This window comes from Moschus berezovskii, chromosome 3 (assembly GCF_049115385.1).
Source record: "Moschus berezovskii isolate FMDL1 chromosome 3, NW_MosBer_1.0, whole genome shotgun sequence".
In the NCBI taxonomy this organism is placed as follows: domain Eukaryota; kingdom Metazoa; phylum Chordata; class Mammalia; order Artiodactyla; family Moschidae; genus Moschus; species Moschus berezovskii.
Genome location: NC_142462.1, coordinates 92,028,860 through 92,044,703, shown reverse-complemented (window position 1 = coordinate 92,044,703; position 15,844 = coordinate 92,028,860). Strand labels below are relative to the sequence as shown.

General features: G+C 42.0%; 1 protein-coding gene across 1 annotated transcript in view; it reads right to left on the bottom strand.

Moving 5' to 3' along the window:
* The window catches only part of AMPH (amphiphysin), a 228,857-nt gene extending 213,292 nt beyond the window's left edge, over positions 1-15,565 (bottom strand). Inside the window, exon 1 of the mRNA XM_088834640.1 lies at positions 15,460-15,565. Within this exon, the coding sequence (XP_088690766.1) occupies positions 15,460-15,528 (69 nt within the window). The 5' untranslated portion in view covers positions 15,529-15,565. The remainder of the gene's footprint in view (positions 1-15,459) is intronic.
* Between the last annotated feature and the right edge of the window lie 279 nt (positions 15,566-15,844).

Below are 15,844 nucleotides of genomic sequence, written 5' to 3'. Positions count from 1 at the left end.
GAAGAGCTGTGACTCACTGGAAAAGACCCTGAAGCTGGGAAAGATTGAAGGCAGGAGGAGAAGGGGATGACAGAGGATGAGATGGTTGGATAGTATCACCAACTCTATGGACATGAGTTTGAGCAAGCTCCAGGAGTTGGTGATAGACAGGGAAGCCTGGTGTGCTGCAGTCCACGGGGTTGCAAAGACATGACTGAGGGAATGAACTGAACTATGATAAAAGACCCTGCTGTTTTTCTGTCGATACCTCATGTCCAACTCTTTGCAACCTCATGAACTATGAACTGCAGCACACCAGCCTTGGCTGTCCTTCACTATCTACCAGAGTTTGCTTAAATTCATGTCCATTGAGTCAATGATGTTATCTAACCATCTCATCCTCTGCTATCCCCTCTCCTTTTGCCTTCAATCTTTCCCGGTATCAGGGTCTTTTATAATGAGTCAGCTCTTCACAGCAGGTGGTCAAATATTGGAGTTTCAGCTTCAGCCCTTCCAAGGAATATTCAGGGTTGATCTCCTTTAGGATTGACTGGCTTTATCTCCTTGCTGTCCAAGGAAATCTCAAGAGTCTTATGCAGAATCACAATTCAAAAACATCAGTTCTTCAGCATTCAGCCTTCTACATGGTCCAACTCTCACATCTGTACATGACTACTGGAAAAATCAAAGCTTTGACTATACAGACTTTTGTATGCAAAGTAATGTCTTTGTTTTTTAACATGCTGTCTAGCTTTGTCATAGCTTTCCTTCTTCCAAGGAACAAGAGTCTTTTAATTTCATGGCTGCAGTCAAAGTTGGCAGTGATTTTGGAGCCTGAAAAAATAAAATCTGTCACTTCTTCCACTTTTTCCCCTTCTATTTGCCATGAAGTGATGGGACCAGATGCCATGATCTTTGTTTTTTGAATGTTGAGTTTTAAGCCAGTTTTTTCACTCTCCTCTTTAACCATCATCAAGAGGCTCTTTAGTTATATATCCATAAAAACAGATTGCGCTTGTGTTACTGCTATTGCACAAAGGGATCTTTGTATGACAGATAATTCATGTCTGAAACCAGTGTCCTGCCTCTCTATCAAGGGGGAACTTTGCCCCAGAAAGCCCCTTTAACACCTGAGAGTAAAAATCTGATCACACAAAAGAGAGATTGCAACTACAGAAAGACTATCCCAATTAGGGTCCACTTCTCCACTTTGATAAATATGCAAATGGTAGAAGAGATCACTGACAAGGCCAATGTTAACAGTTAATTCTGACAGCTATTTTCTATAGCTCTTATTTTTATCTTATCTATTGTGAAAAAGGGCAAAGAGTCTGATGTCTGGAATGCTCATCTAACTACTATAATCCCCACACCATTATCTTACTCCCCTCGTCTGGATAGCTGCAACTCATCCTTAGAATCTTAGCTTAATATCTACCTTCTTCAGGTAGGTATGTCCAACCCTCTCACTCCAGGTGAAATCCCTAATTCAGTTCAGTTCAGTCGTCACATGTGTTTAAAATTTCTTTTTCTTTTCATAGAATTTTTAACTATGATTGTTCATTAATTACTATGTAGTTACTTTTAAGTCTAAAGGTTTATCTCTACCAGCTCCTGCTGGTCTATGATCAACCAAGATGTCTTTGTTGAATGCTATATTATAACGCTATATTACTAGCAAGAGGTTTTCAGGCACTAGATTCTTAATCAGTTCAGTTCAGTTCAGTCGCTCAGTCGTGTCTGACTCTTTGCGACCCCATGAATCACAGCACACCAGGCCTCCCTGTCCACCACCAACTCCCGGAGTTCACTCAAACTCATGTACATCAAGTCGGTGATGCCATCCAGCCATCTCATTCTCTGTCGTCCCTTTCTCCTCCAGCCCCCAATCCTTCCCAGCATCAGAGTCTTTTGCAGTGAGTCAACTCGTCGCATGAGGTGGCCAAAGCATTGGAGTTTCAGCTTTAGCATCAGTCCTTCCAAAGAACACCCAGGACTGATCTCTTTTAGAATGGACTGGTTGGATCTCCTTGAAGTCCAAGGGACTCTCAAGAGTCTTCTCCAGCACCACAGTTCAAAAGCATCAATTCTTCGGCGATCAGCTTTCTTCACAGTCCAACTCTCACATCCATACATGACCACTGGAAAAACCATAGCCTTGACTAGACGGACCTTTGTTGGCAAAGTAATGTCTCTGCTTTTTAATATACTATCGAGGTTCGTCATAACTTTCCTTCCTTCCAAGGAGTAAACGTCTTTTAATTTTTTAATTTCATGGCTGCAATCAGCATCTGCAGTGATTTTGGAGCCCAAAAAAATAAAGTCTGACACTGTTTCCACTGTTACCCATCTATTTCCCATGAAGTGATGGGACCAGATGCCATGATCTTTGTTTTCTGAATGTTGAGCTTCAAGCCAACCTTTTCACTCTCCTCTTTCACTTTCATCAAGAGGCTTTTGAGTTCCTCTTCACTTTCTGTCATAAGGGTGGTGTCATCTGCATATCTGAGGTTATTGATATTTCTCCCAGCAATCTTGATTCCAGCTTGTGCTTCTTCCAGCCCAGCGTTCCTCATGATGTACTCTGCATATAAGTTAAATAAGCAGAGTGACAATATACAACCTTGATGTACTCCTTTTCCTATTTGGAACAAGTCTGTTGTTCCATGTCCAGTTCTGACTGTTGCTTCCTGACCTACATACAGGTTTCTCAAGAGGCTGGTCAGGTGGTCTGGTATTCCCATTTCTTTCAGAATTTTCCACAATTTATTGTGATCCACACAAAGGTTTTTGACATAGTCAATGAAGCAGAAATAGATGTTTTTCTGGAACTCTCTTGCTTTCTCCATGATCCAGCGGATGTTGGCAATTTGATCTCTGGTGCCTCTGCCTTTTCTAAAACCTACTTGAACATCTGGGAGTTCACGGTTCATATATTGCTGAAGCCTGGCTTGGAGATTTTTGAGCATGACTTTACTAGATTCTTAATAAATGACTCTAAATGAATAACCAAATTTTACCAGGTTGACTTTATAATAGAATATATAACTATTAGAATATGTACATCTAGCATGCTTTTTCTCAACAAGGTTAGGTGCCATAACAAGAGTACATCTATTCACGGATCCATATGTATTTTATTAAGTCATTATAGGCACTTTAAGATAGAAAAAAAATGTATACATACACACACACACATATATGTGTGTGCGTGTTAAGTCACTTCAGTCATGTCCAATTCTTTGGTTCCTATGGACTGTAGCCTGCCACGCTCCTCTTTCCATGGGATTCTCCAGACAAGAATACTGGAGTGGGTTGTCATGCCCTCCTCCAGCAGATCTTCCCATCCCAGGGATGGAATCTGCATATCTTATGTCTCCTGCATTGGCAGGTGAGTTCCTTACCACTAGCGCCACCTGGAACACCCCATATATATACATGCATATACAATTTTTCAGGTTCTTTCCAATTCTGAACTAAACTTTCAAATAAATAACTATACGAGATAAGATTAAAATGACCAAAATTGTGGCTTTCTGATTTTTGTACATCTGTTCTAAACAATTTCAGGGAAATCAAAATTAATATATTATGCATAGCAAATATTTTAAAACTAAGATCTTATTTGTGGCTTTATCCAATATTATTCCTATAAAGATTCACTCAGTATGTATTCAGGAAATATAATGTACTACACTTAAATTTAGATTTTGAATCAACAAGAATGAAGTTTCAGCATTACTATATGAAAAGTTGACATGTGGATGTGTTCCCAGGAAATCATGATTACTTTTGTGTTAATTTTACACAATTTTGTGTGTAGAGTCTTACTATCTATATTTTCATAGGTGAATTCCTCAAACTCTGTGATGATGGCAGTTCCAGTATGTAAACATCAGCCATTTATCTGGAAAATTCTATCTGTAACACAATAAATCTTTTTATCTGTTATTCCATAACTGAAGCCCAAAGGCTTACATATTTCCTCAGATGTTCCACTCAGATGGCCCATAATTTAAAGGGCTATAAAACGCAAAAAATATATATATTTGAAGAGTCAAGTGGAAATTTCCAGACTTAAAAAGTCAGAACATATCATTTTTAAAAATACTCTTTGCCTTCTCAACTCATTCACTCACAAAGTACTTCACAATATTTTTTGAAACAATCTCTTTCTCACTCTCTCTCTCTCTCACACACACACATCTTTGAATGGACTGGTGACCCAAAGAAAAATCAGTTTATAGGAAAGGATGCTAAGGCTCCACTAGGGTAGTATTCTCAACCTGCAGGCTTAAAATCAATTTGGTATGTCCCTATGAGCATGTTATTAAAAACAGAAGAATGTGGACTGGCATGAATGAACTGGATGATCAGTGTTTGCTGATGTCTAGTTTCCTAACTTAGGAACCGTGGCATGATGCGAAATCTTGGAGTGAGAATCTGTGTGTATATATGCAAGTGTATTTGGAAACGATAAACCCACTGATAAAGAGCTCACACATTGGGAGCTTAGGGCTGCTATGACACAGAGTGGTCAAAGTTGAGTATAACCCTGGAGAAAAAGGCTTCCTGGCCCTGCCCTCTCTGTGAGAGCCATCGGGGTAGTAAGGGGGGATGCCACTGGGTTTCTGATGCATTGCAGTGCTCACCCCAGGGGACAGGACTGACATCTGAAAGCTGGACTCCCTTACCATACAGAGTAAAAATTAGACTTCTTTAGGGAAGGGAAACTCCCCATAGGATTTCCGAACTTATCATAAGACGGACACCCCAGGGAGGAGTAAGTGTATCTTCATGATACACTGGAACATTTAATTTATGTATTTTTAAAAAGTCATTTGAGTATTTTTTTAAATGGGACCTAATTTTATACTCCAAGTAAAGACCAGACTATTTATACAAGTATTTCAGATATTTTAAGTTGTATTGGTTCACAGACAAGCTGACTTTTAAAGTATGATTTATGGAAAACACACACAATATGCTATGTTGTAAAGGATAATGATAACTTTTGTATAAAGTTAAAATCTCAGTCCCTATAGTTCTGATTCCCTATTGTATTCGTTCCTAGGGAAAGAAGGATGATGCATATAAGCATGCTTATGTGTAAAAAAAATGAAGAAGAAAATCTTACTCTCAAGAATGCCCTCAAAATTATTTTTAATTCTGGCAGTTCATAATACAGCCAGAGAAAATTATCTTATACGTCATACAATGTAGAACTGGACAACAAAGTCATCAGATGATCTTAAAAGGGGAAACCCTGGAAGTGCCTCAGAGACTCAGTCTCTAAAGAGTCCTCAAATGTAAACATTGGTCATATAAGCTACTCTTCCACAGACAAGGCTCTGGTCCCAGGTAAATTCTCCTGATCAGAGTAAGGTATTTCTTCTCCCATTCAATTTGCATAAATAAAATAAACACAGGCACATGCTCACCAGTACAGGCACATGCAAGCAACATTTATATGTCTCCCTTTGAGAACAAACCTAAATGTGGGCATCCACAAAGCACCAATTTTTTTAAAAAGAACCCACAAAGTCACATAATTAGGCATGCAAGGAGACTATATTGCTTTTCTTGCCATATCACAAAATCAACATTGGGCTGAATGACAGGATTCTACCAATATCTGTTTGACCTATAAAACTAAGAATTTAGCTCAGTTCAATGTAGAGGAAAGCAACTCTGAATATTCATTGGATGCTGAAGCTCCAAACTTTAGCCACCTAATGTGAAGATCCAACTCATTGGAAAAGACCCTGATGCTTGGAAAGATTAAAGGCAAAAGGAGAAAGGGGCAGCAGAGAATGTGATGGTTAGATAGTATCACCAACTCAATCGACATGAATTTGAGCAAACTTCAGAAGAAAGTGAAGAATAAGGGAGGCTGGTGTGCTGCAATCCATGGGGTGGCAAAGAGTCAGACATTACTTAATGACTGAACAACAACAAACCTAATATTTATGGAGTTCCAACCATTTTCAACCAAGATCCAACCAAGATGCTGTGAAAGTGCTGCACTCATATGCCAGCAAATTTGGAAAACTCAGCAGTGGCCACAGAACTGGAAAAGGTCAGTCTTCATTCCAACCCCAAAGAAAGGGAATGCCAAAGAAAGCTCAAACTACCGCACAATTGCACTCATCTCACACGCTAGTAAAGTCATGCTCAAAATTCTCCAAGCCAGGCTTCAGCAATATGTGAACCGTGAACTTCCAGATGTTCAAGCAGGTTTTAGAAAAGGCAGAGGCACCAGAGATCAAATTGCCAACATCCGCTGGATCATGGAGAAAGCAAGAGAGTTCCAGAAAAACATCTATTTCTGCTTCATTGACTATGTCAAAGCCTTTGACTGTGTGGATTACAATAAACTGTGGAAAATTCTGAAAGAAATGGGAATACCAGACCACTTGACCTGCCTCTTGAAAAAACTGTATGCAGGTCAGGAAGCAACGGTCAGAACTGTACATGGAACAACAGACTGGTTCCAAATAGGAAAAGGAGTACGTCAAGGTTGTATATTGTCACCCTGCTTATTTAACTTCTATGCAGAGTACATCATGAGAAACGCTGGGCTGGAAGAAGCACAAGCTGGAATCAAGATTGCTGGGAGAAATATCAATAACCTCAGATATGCAGATGACACCACCCTGATGGCAGAAAGTGAAGAGGAACTCAAAAGCCTCTTGATGAAAGTGAAAGAGGAGAGTGAAAAGGTTGGCTTGAAGCTCAACATTCAGAAAACAAAGATCATGGCATCTGGTCCCATCACTTCATGGGAAATAGATGGGTAACAGTGGAAACAGTGTCAGACTTTATTTTTTTGGGCTCCAAAATCACTGCAGATGCTGATTGCAGTCATGAAATTAAAAGATGCTTACTCCTTGGAAGGAAAGTTATTACCAACCTAGATAGCATATTAAAAAGCAGAGACATTACTTTGCCAACAAAGGTCCGTCTAGTCAAGGCTATGGTTTTTCCCATGGTCATGTGTGGATGTGAGAGTTGGACTGTGAAGAAAGCTGATTGCCGAAGAATTGATGTTTTGAACTGTGGTGCTGGAGAAGACTCTTGAGAGTCCCTTGGACTGCAAGGAGATCCAACCAGTCCATTCTAAAGGAGATCAGTCCTGGGTGTTCATTGGAAGGACTGATGCTAAGGCTGAAACTCCAATGCTTTGGCCACCTCATGCAACGAGCTGACTCACTGGAAAAGAGTCTGATGCTGGGAGGGATTGGGGGCTGGAGGAGAAGGGGACGACAGAGAATGAGAAGGCTGGATGGCATCACAGACTCAATGTACATGAGTTTGAGTGAACTCTGGGAGTTGGTGATGGACAGGGAGGCCTGGCATGCTGTGATTCATGGGGTTGCAAAGAGTGGGACACGACTGAGCAACTGAACTGAACTGAATTGAAAGGCTATTATATAACAATCACTCATGGCAGATAAACTAGCACAAAGACTATCGAACAGTACATGTCCTTAGAGTTTATATAATGTAACTCTCTTATTGGGCTTCCCTCATAGCTCAGTTGGTTGCCTGCAATGCAAGCGACCCTGGTTCCATTCCTGGGTCAGGAAGATCCACTGGAGAAGGGATAGGCTACCCACTCCAGTATTCCTGGGAACACTGGAGAGAAGCCTTTAGGCTCAGCTAGTAAAGAATCTGCCTGCAATGTGGGAGACCTGGGTTCGATCCCTGGGTTGGGAAGATTCCCTGGAGAAGGTAAAGGCTACCCACTCTAGTATTCTGGCCTGGATAATTCCATGGAGTATAATTCCATGGACTGAGCAACTTTCACTTTACTTTCACTCTCACTCTTATTAATACTAAAATCTAATACTGAAAGAGGCTAGTATTATTACATACCAAAAGCCTCCCTCCTCACTAGATTCACATTTAAAAAAATGTTTGAATGCATGCTCAGTCGCTTCAGTCAGACTCTTTTCAACCCTATGGACTGTCTGTCACCTGGCAGGCTCCTCTGTCCATGGGGATTCTCCAGGCAAGAACACTGGAGTGGGTTAGCATTTTCTCCTCCAGGGGATCTTCTCGACCCAGGGACTGAACCCACATCTCATGTCCTGAATTAGCAGGAGGGTTCTTTACCACTAGTGCCATCTGGGAAGCTACAGTTTTAATCTTAAAAAATGTTTGAACTGTACCACCGACTTAAATATTGCATAGAGGTCAAGGAGGTTGTTAAGACCAAATAAATGTCACTGGATTTCACAAATGAATAAAGATGGACAAAAAAAAATCCCAGAGGGATTAAATACTTTAAAAAGGCCTCTGAAAAAACAGGCAGACTGACTGTATTATTTACATCTGTTTCCTCCCAAAACCCTTGCAAGAAAAATGACAACAAAGGAATAAAAAAAGGTATGAACATACATGGATAAAAAGAGGAGAGGCATTACTAGTGGATGAGACAGCTCAATATATTTTACAGAAGCAAAAAGGTAGACAGAAGAATGGAAACAACTCAGCCGAATAAAGACAACTACTATCTACAAGTGCCTGTGTAGGCAACCCATGAAAAAGCAGCCAATTCTCACTAGTCACAAACACACTCCAGATTAGAACCTGGATCCACCAAGAACTCTAAAAAGTGAGGATAAAGCACAACACTGACAAGGGGGAACAGCTTGAAAGCCTGGGATTATAGAATAGATGGGCCTTCAAGTCCCTTCTTCAACCCCAACATTGGCAAGGAAAGACCCAGGATGACAGCTGTGTAGAAGGCTTAGAAAAAAACCAGCCCAGCTTACAGTAAGTAAAAGGGCAGAGACGATAAATTGAGGGAGTTTGGGGGAGGGGGTCCTTCAGTAGGAGAACATAATTGCATTATCTGATTTTACTGAACCCTTGATTTTAATTGTTGTTGTTGTTCAGTCGCTCAGTCACGTCTGACTCTTTGCAACCCCATGGACTGCAGCACAACAGGCTTCCCTGTCCTTCACCATCTCCCAGAGTTTGCTCAAACTCATGTCCATTGAGTCAGTGATGCCATCCAACAATCTTATCCTCTGTTGTCCCCTTCTCCTCCTCCCTTCAATCTTTCCTAGCATCAGGGTCTTTTCCAGTGAGTCGGCTCTTTCTATCAGGTGGCCAAAGTATTGGAACTTCAGTTTCAGCATCAGTCCTCCAATGAATATTCAGGACAGACTTTCTTTAGAATTGACTGGTTTGATCTCCTTGCTGTCCAAGGGACTCTCAAGAGACTTCTCCAACATCACAGTTCAAAAGCATCAATTTTTTGGCACTCAGGCTTCTTTATGGTCCAACTCTCACATCCATACATGATTACTGGAAAACCATAGCTTTGACTATACGGACCCTTGATACAATATTGGTAGGCATTTAACAGATCTGATGAAGCAAGAACAAACAATTCTATACAGCTCATAGGAAAATAAGCAAACAGAAATAAGGCTACAATTAACTCTAGGAAAACAAAAAACTACATGAAAAACCTAATCTGATAAGGCTTCATAAAAATTTTAAACTTCATTTAATCAAAGGGCACCATTAAGAAAGTAAAAAAACAAGCCACTTTCTGGGAGAGCACATTCACAGAATGTCTATCTGAGAAAGGACTCATATACTAAATATATAAAGAACTTCTACAAGTCAATAAGGAAACAACAAGAAACCCAAATAAAACACAGACTTGAACACTTTGCAAAAGAAGATATCAAAATAACCAATATGTACAATAAAAGGTATTCATCAGGAAAATGATGGTAAAGGAATTTAAAATGTATGAACATAAAAAAAGACAACAGGTGAGGCGTGAAGGTTGAGAGTTATCTGGTAGGACAGAAATGTTCTGCATGATAGCTATACAGAGATCCACATACCCAAAAATCCACAAAGGCTGAATAGTTAAGATATGTGTGTTACAGTCAACAAACACTATACTTTCTTTAGAGCTTATCAAGTAGGCTTTTTAAAACTTTTTTATTTTACATTGGAGTACTGTTGATTAACAACGTTGTGTTAGTTTCAGGTGTACGATAAAGTGAATCAGTTATACATGTACATATATCTATTCTTTTCCATACTTTACCATTTTAAAAATATGATCTTCAGCAATTGACTGTTTTTGCTATATTATTAGGGGATATGGAAGTAGAGGGAACAAGGTATGAGAGCTAAATCTTTACCTATTTCACCAAATATAAAAGGATAGATTCAGAAGTAGTTTTAAGTATAATTTGAAAGGCACTGTGATTAATAATAGCTGCCTCTCAGACTGGTTTCAAATAGGAAAAGGAGTTCGTCAAGGTTGTATACTGTCACCCTGCTTATTTAACTTCTATGCAGAGTACATCATGAGAAACGCTGGGCTGGAAGAAGCATAAGCTGGAATCAAGATTGCCGGGAGAAATATCAATAACCTCAGATATGCAGATGACACCACCCTTATGGCAGAAAGTGAAGAGGAACTCAAAAGCCTCTTGATGAAAGTCAGAGGAGAGTGAAAAAGTTGGCTTGAAGCTCAACATTCAGAAAACGAAGATCGTGGCATCTGGTCCCATCACTTCATGGGAAATATTTGGGGAAACAGTGGAAACAGTGTCAGACTTTATTTTTTTGGGCTCCAAAATCACTGCGGATGCTGATTGCAGCCATGAAATTAAAAGACGCTTACTCCTTGGAAGGAAAGTTATGACCAACCTAGATAGCACATTAAAAAGCAGAGACATTACTTCGACGACCAAGGTCCGTCTAGTCAAGGCTAAGGTTTTTCCAGTGGTCATGTATGGATGTGAGAGTTGGACTGTGAAGAAAGCTGATCGCCGAAGAATTGATGCTTTTGAACTGTGGTGCTGGAGAAGACTCTTGAGAGTCCCTTGGACTGGAAGGAGATCCAACCAGTCCATTCTAAAGTAGATCAATCCTGTGTGTTCACTGGAAGGACTGATGCTGAAGCTGAAACTCCAATACTTTGGCCACCTCATGTGACAAGTTGACTCACTGGAAAAGACTCTGATGCTGGGAGGGATTGGGGGCAGGAGGAGAAAGGGACGACAGAGAATGAGAAGGCTGGATGGCATCACCGACTCAATGGACATGAGTCTGAGTGAACTCCGGGAGTTGGTGATGGACAGGGAGGCCTGGCGTGCTGTGATTCATGGGGTCGCAAAGAGTCAGACACGACTGAGCGACTGAACTGAACTGAGGAAACCAGATTGGTGGTTAAGGAGAGAAGAGACAGGAGACTGCTATTTTCATAATAAGCCTTCTACTAATATTTTATTTTTTAAATTGTGGATGTATTAATTTGACAGGAAATTTTACATGAATATTAAATTATAAATTATTAACTATGTGATTATTTACACAAACATGGGACAGGAAGGCTTTTAAATTATACCTCAGTGGACACCTTTTATTTTGCCAGCCCAGCACCCATTCCTTTTTCTGTCCTCTGATTCTCCCTCCTCCACGAGCACGGCATATGGTCTAGGGGACATTTCTTCATCCCAGCTTCCACAGAAGCCTGTGACTCAGGCCCAATCCAATCCATGGCCTTTGCCCTTGGCCAGAGATTTCCTTCTTCCAGGGTGCAGAACAAGCCCCAATTTGGGCTGGTGAGGGCTATCCTGAGTTATCAGTAAATAGTGACATGCTCTTGCCTAGAGCTGCTGGCAGCCATCTTGCCACCAAAAGAGAAGAACCTGCCCAAGAATGGGGCTGACAAGATGGCTGCAGAGATGAAAGGCAGGGAGAAAACACCTGAGCCCTGATGTCTGTGGTTGAATCCCTGCTTCTATGCAGGCCTGATGTATGTCCACCCCTGCCCCTTTCCTAATTGTAAGAGGCAGTACCATGTAATCAAGAAGCACTGGACTGCTTTGGTTCAAACTTCAGCTTTACTGCATACTGTGTGACCTTGGGCATGTAACTTAAATCTCTTCCTCGTCTATAAAACAGGGATAATAAGAGTGCCTAACTGCACAGAATCAAATGACTTAACATATATAACAGAAATATGCACATATATTTTTAAATACACATATATAAGAATATATATATATGTTCCTAGCTTAATAAAAGTACATATTGTATTTGTACTCATTTAAATTTATATGTGCAAGAACATATTTTTATTTTTAGTAATTAAATCCTCTTTTTTTCCTTAAGCCAGTTTGAACTGATTTTTCTGACATTTACAAGTGGCAGGATCCTAAGTAATTCAACATCCAAAAGAGGAAACCACACAAAATCAATTGATAGATTTAAGCAAATACAAAATTAATAAATAAATAAAATACAAACATAAATATGCTCCATAGCAGAAAAAAAATGCTCAAAAGTTAAAAAAGTAAATAGAAAAGGAAGAAATAATATTTGTAACCTTTAGAATTGATAAAGTTTCTGCCCTTACCAATAACAAGATGGAGATGCTATACAAAATGGGCAAAACTATACAAAACAAAATTCACAGATTAAAAAAGCTAATGCAAAAAATGTTAGACTTTTAAAAAATAAAACCAAGAAAAATAACAGCAAGAGTTTTTTCCAATTATGTATCTGAAGAATGTTTTAAAATTTATTATCTGCTATTGGCGAAGTCTCACAGATTGCTGGTGAGAATGTAAATTGATTCAACCTTTCTGAAAGGCAATCAAACTATGATAAAAATAAGCATACCTTTGACAGAATAATTCTTCTAGGAATTTATTTAAGGAGATACTTGAATGTGTAGCAACATTTCCCCTGTAAGTTTTCTCAATGATTTGCATTTATATTCAGAAACAATGGAAATTGAGTGTCCAAAAATAGGGGATTCAATAAAATGCATACATTCCAATACTGTTCAGTCACTTAAAATCATGATGGAAAATATGCACATCTATTGAAGAATGTTCATGATTATTAAATGAAATAAACAGGTTACAAAATCATATAGGATGGCTCTGTTTTAGTTGTATAAATACATATACAAGAGGAAAAAATCTACTGGGACACACATAAAATGATTGGGAATCTCTGGGTAGTAGAATTCATGAGTGTTCTAATTTGTTGGTGAGGTTTTTTTCCCTTATATGTGTATTTCACTTTTTTTTTTCTCCACAGAAATTTTACAGGCTTTCAATTTAAAAATCTTTATTAAATTCATAGAAAGCCATAAGTTACCTGAAAGAGTAGTTTGTCATGCATTTGGAGGGAAAATGCACGCAAGTTGTTAGGTGGATCAAAAATGATGAGAAAGTAAGAGAGTGGACTCTCTTTTGAGAAAATTTGTGGTAAAAACGAGGAACAAAGGGTCTCAAGAACATATGTGGCACATAGTTACTACAACAGAGCATCTGGAGAAGAACAGGAGACTGAAGATGCAAAAAGAAGGCATCACTGGAGAAGCTGTCTAATGAACCCATCAATAGCAGCACATTTCCGTTTCCATTGTCCAGGGGCTATTGTTTGGGCTTGGCTGGACTGCCTTACCTGGATTTCCACATGTTCTTTTCCCATATGCTGAAGAGACTCTGTAGCGGGGCAGAACTTACCCAGGACCAGAACCCACTCTCTCAGTCTCTCGGTGTCTTAATCTTCTATACTAGGTACAACAGACACTTTTCATCAGCAGTTTTTCCCAGGGGAGAAACCAGGACACTTGAAGCCCTGCTCAAAGCTTCCCTAGACCACTGAGATCAACCACCAGCCACAACTGCAATCATAACACACACGTGACCTTAGTAATGCAACAGTGAGTTTTCAACAATTCATAAGGGCTTGCATGCTCTCTAAGTCAGATTACATTTTCTTTTCAGTTATTTCTGGCATATTAACAGTTGGTGACCTAGATTAAGAAATAATTTAATATGTCAAAAGGCAGACTGTATCACTAAATTCCTTCACAGATGGAAAGTGGATTCAATGAAAAGCTTCAGACCCAAAATTCAAGTAATTACTTGGAAGGAGGGAGAGGGTGGGGTGGAATATCTACCAATGGATAAAATGAAGTATGGAAAAATGATGACAAAACCTAACCAGGTTCCCAGCAGATCCTGGCTACATTCTGGACAAGCAGCCAGGGACTGGAAGCAGGCAGGTAGCCTTGCTAATTCAGCAGCTAAAGGAGTGGCAGGAGGATCACTGTTGGTTCAGGATAAGCTTGGGTAGATATTAAAAGAAATACAATCCTCTTACTGCATTGAGAGTGTGGATGTGTGACGGGAGGGACTAGAGGCAGCCACCAAGCCTCTGGGAACACAGTGAGGCAAAGGGATCAGTGCCCCCCTTCAGCTCAGTTCCTGGCGGTCAGTGGGAATTGGAGGTTAGTCTAAGTCAGGGTCTGCAGAGGGAAATGCACTGCCACAGTGAACAACGCGGCAAATCTGACTTCCAGTAAAACAGGAAACCGCTAAACACCTAGAATCCCAGGGACAGAAAATACTTCCACGTGAAAGAGAACACAGTTCAACGGACACAAACCACGGGGCTTATTAGCTGGTGTCAATTTTCAAGCGCAATGCTTAACATACAATATGAATGTCCTCTGCAAGGGACACAAATGAAGACCTCAGTGCTGGCAAGGTCTTGATGACAAGCAGTAGGCAAGGGAAGCCAGGCAAGCCCAATGCATGGTACAGTACCTCCCCAACTGTTGGGCGCTGGGCTTGACGTGGACCTCCAGTCATCTGTACCCATCTCTCGGGGAGAAAAATAATTGACTGTGACCAATCTTGAGGGGCTTGGGAAACACCAGGGAACCCAACTCGTGCAACATGGGCTTTTTTTTTTTTTTTTTTAATGCAGTAAAACGGCCTCTTCTATGCAGAAATGTGCAGAGAATTGTTAGGTTCAGGTCATATTTATCGTTGACCTTCCAGAGAAGGGCACTGGCGTCAAAAGGGATACACGTGTAACAGAGACCCCTCAGAAAAAGAAATAAAAAGCAAAGAAAGAGAAAGAAGTTGTGTATCTAGATCTCGGTTTTGAACTTCAGGATTCACTTCACTGCACTGTATTAAAGCCGTTGGGTTTGAGCGGTCAGTCCTCTTGGTCCAAACAGATTTGAGAGGTGTCGCTTCTGTGCGAAATCGCTCGTGCCTGCTGCACCCAAGTAGCCAGGAATCCCGCCGGAGAAACGACAGCGCCGCAAGCTCCCGCCGGGACCCGCGAGCCGCCCGCGGGAGCGCGGGGAGCCGGCGCCGGGAGGGAGATGCGCTCCGCTCCGGGAGCCGCGGGCGACCCGCCGCACCTGCCACAGCTCGTGCGCGGCGCCCGCCCGGCGGCCCGGCGGGAGAGGAAGCCGGGAGACCCGGGCCCACCCCGCGCCTCCGGGGACCGGGTCTGCGCGCCGCCGGCTGCCGGGTGCCGCCTTGCTGCAGTGGCTGCGGCGGAGGGCAGGGCGGCCCCGCGACCCCGGCCCCGGCCCGGCCTCCTGCGCGCCCCCGGCCAGCTCGGCCCTGCCGACCCGCGTCCCCGCCACCCGGCCCGCCGCGCGCTGCTGACCTTTTCCTGCGCGCGGTTGAGTCGCTTCTGGACGTTCTTGGCGAAGATGCCCGTCTTGATGTCGGCCATGGCTGCGGGTGCGCGGAGGCTGCGAGGAGCGGAGCGGGCGGCGAGGAGGAGCGGGAGACGCTGAGGAGGAGGAGCGGGAGGAGCGGGAGAGGCGGCGAGGAGCCGCCGAGCGCAGGGAGGGGTGAGGGAGGGGCGCGCCGGCGGGGACCCGCTTAAAGCGACAGAGCGGAGGCGGGACGCGCCGGCCCTGGCTGCGACCCGGGGCGCGGTGGCGAGCGAAAGAGTCCAAAAGCCCAGAGACTGCTCACAGCGATGAAGAGGGGGTCTGCTGCAGAAAGGGAAGGAAGCCAGCAGCGACCTCAGGGCCCTCAGCAGC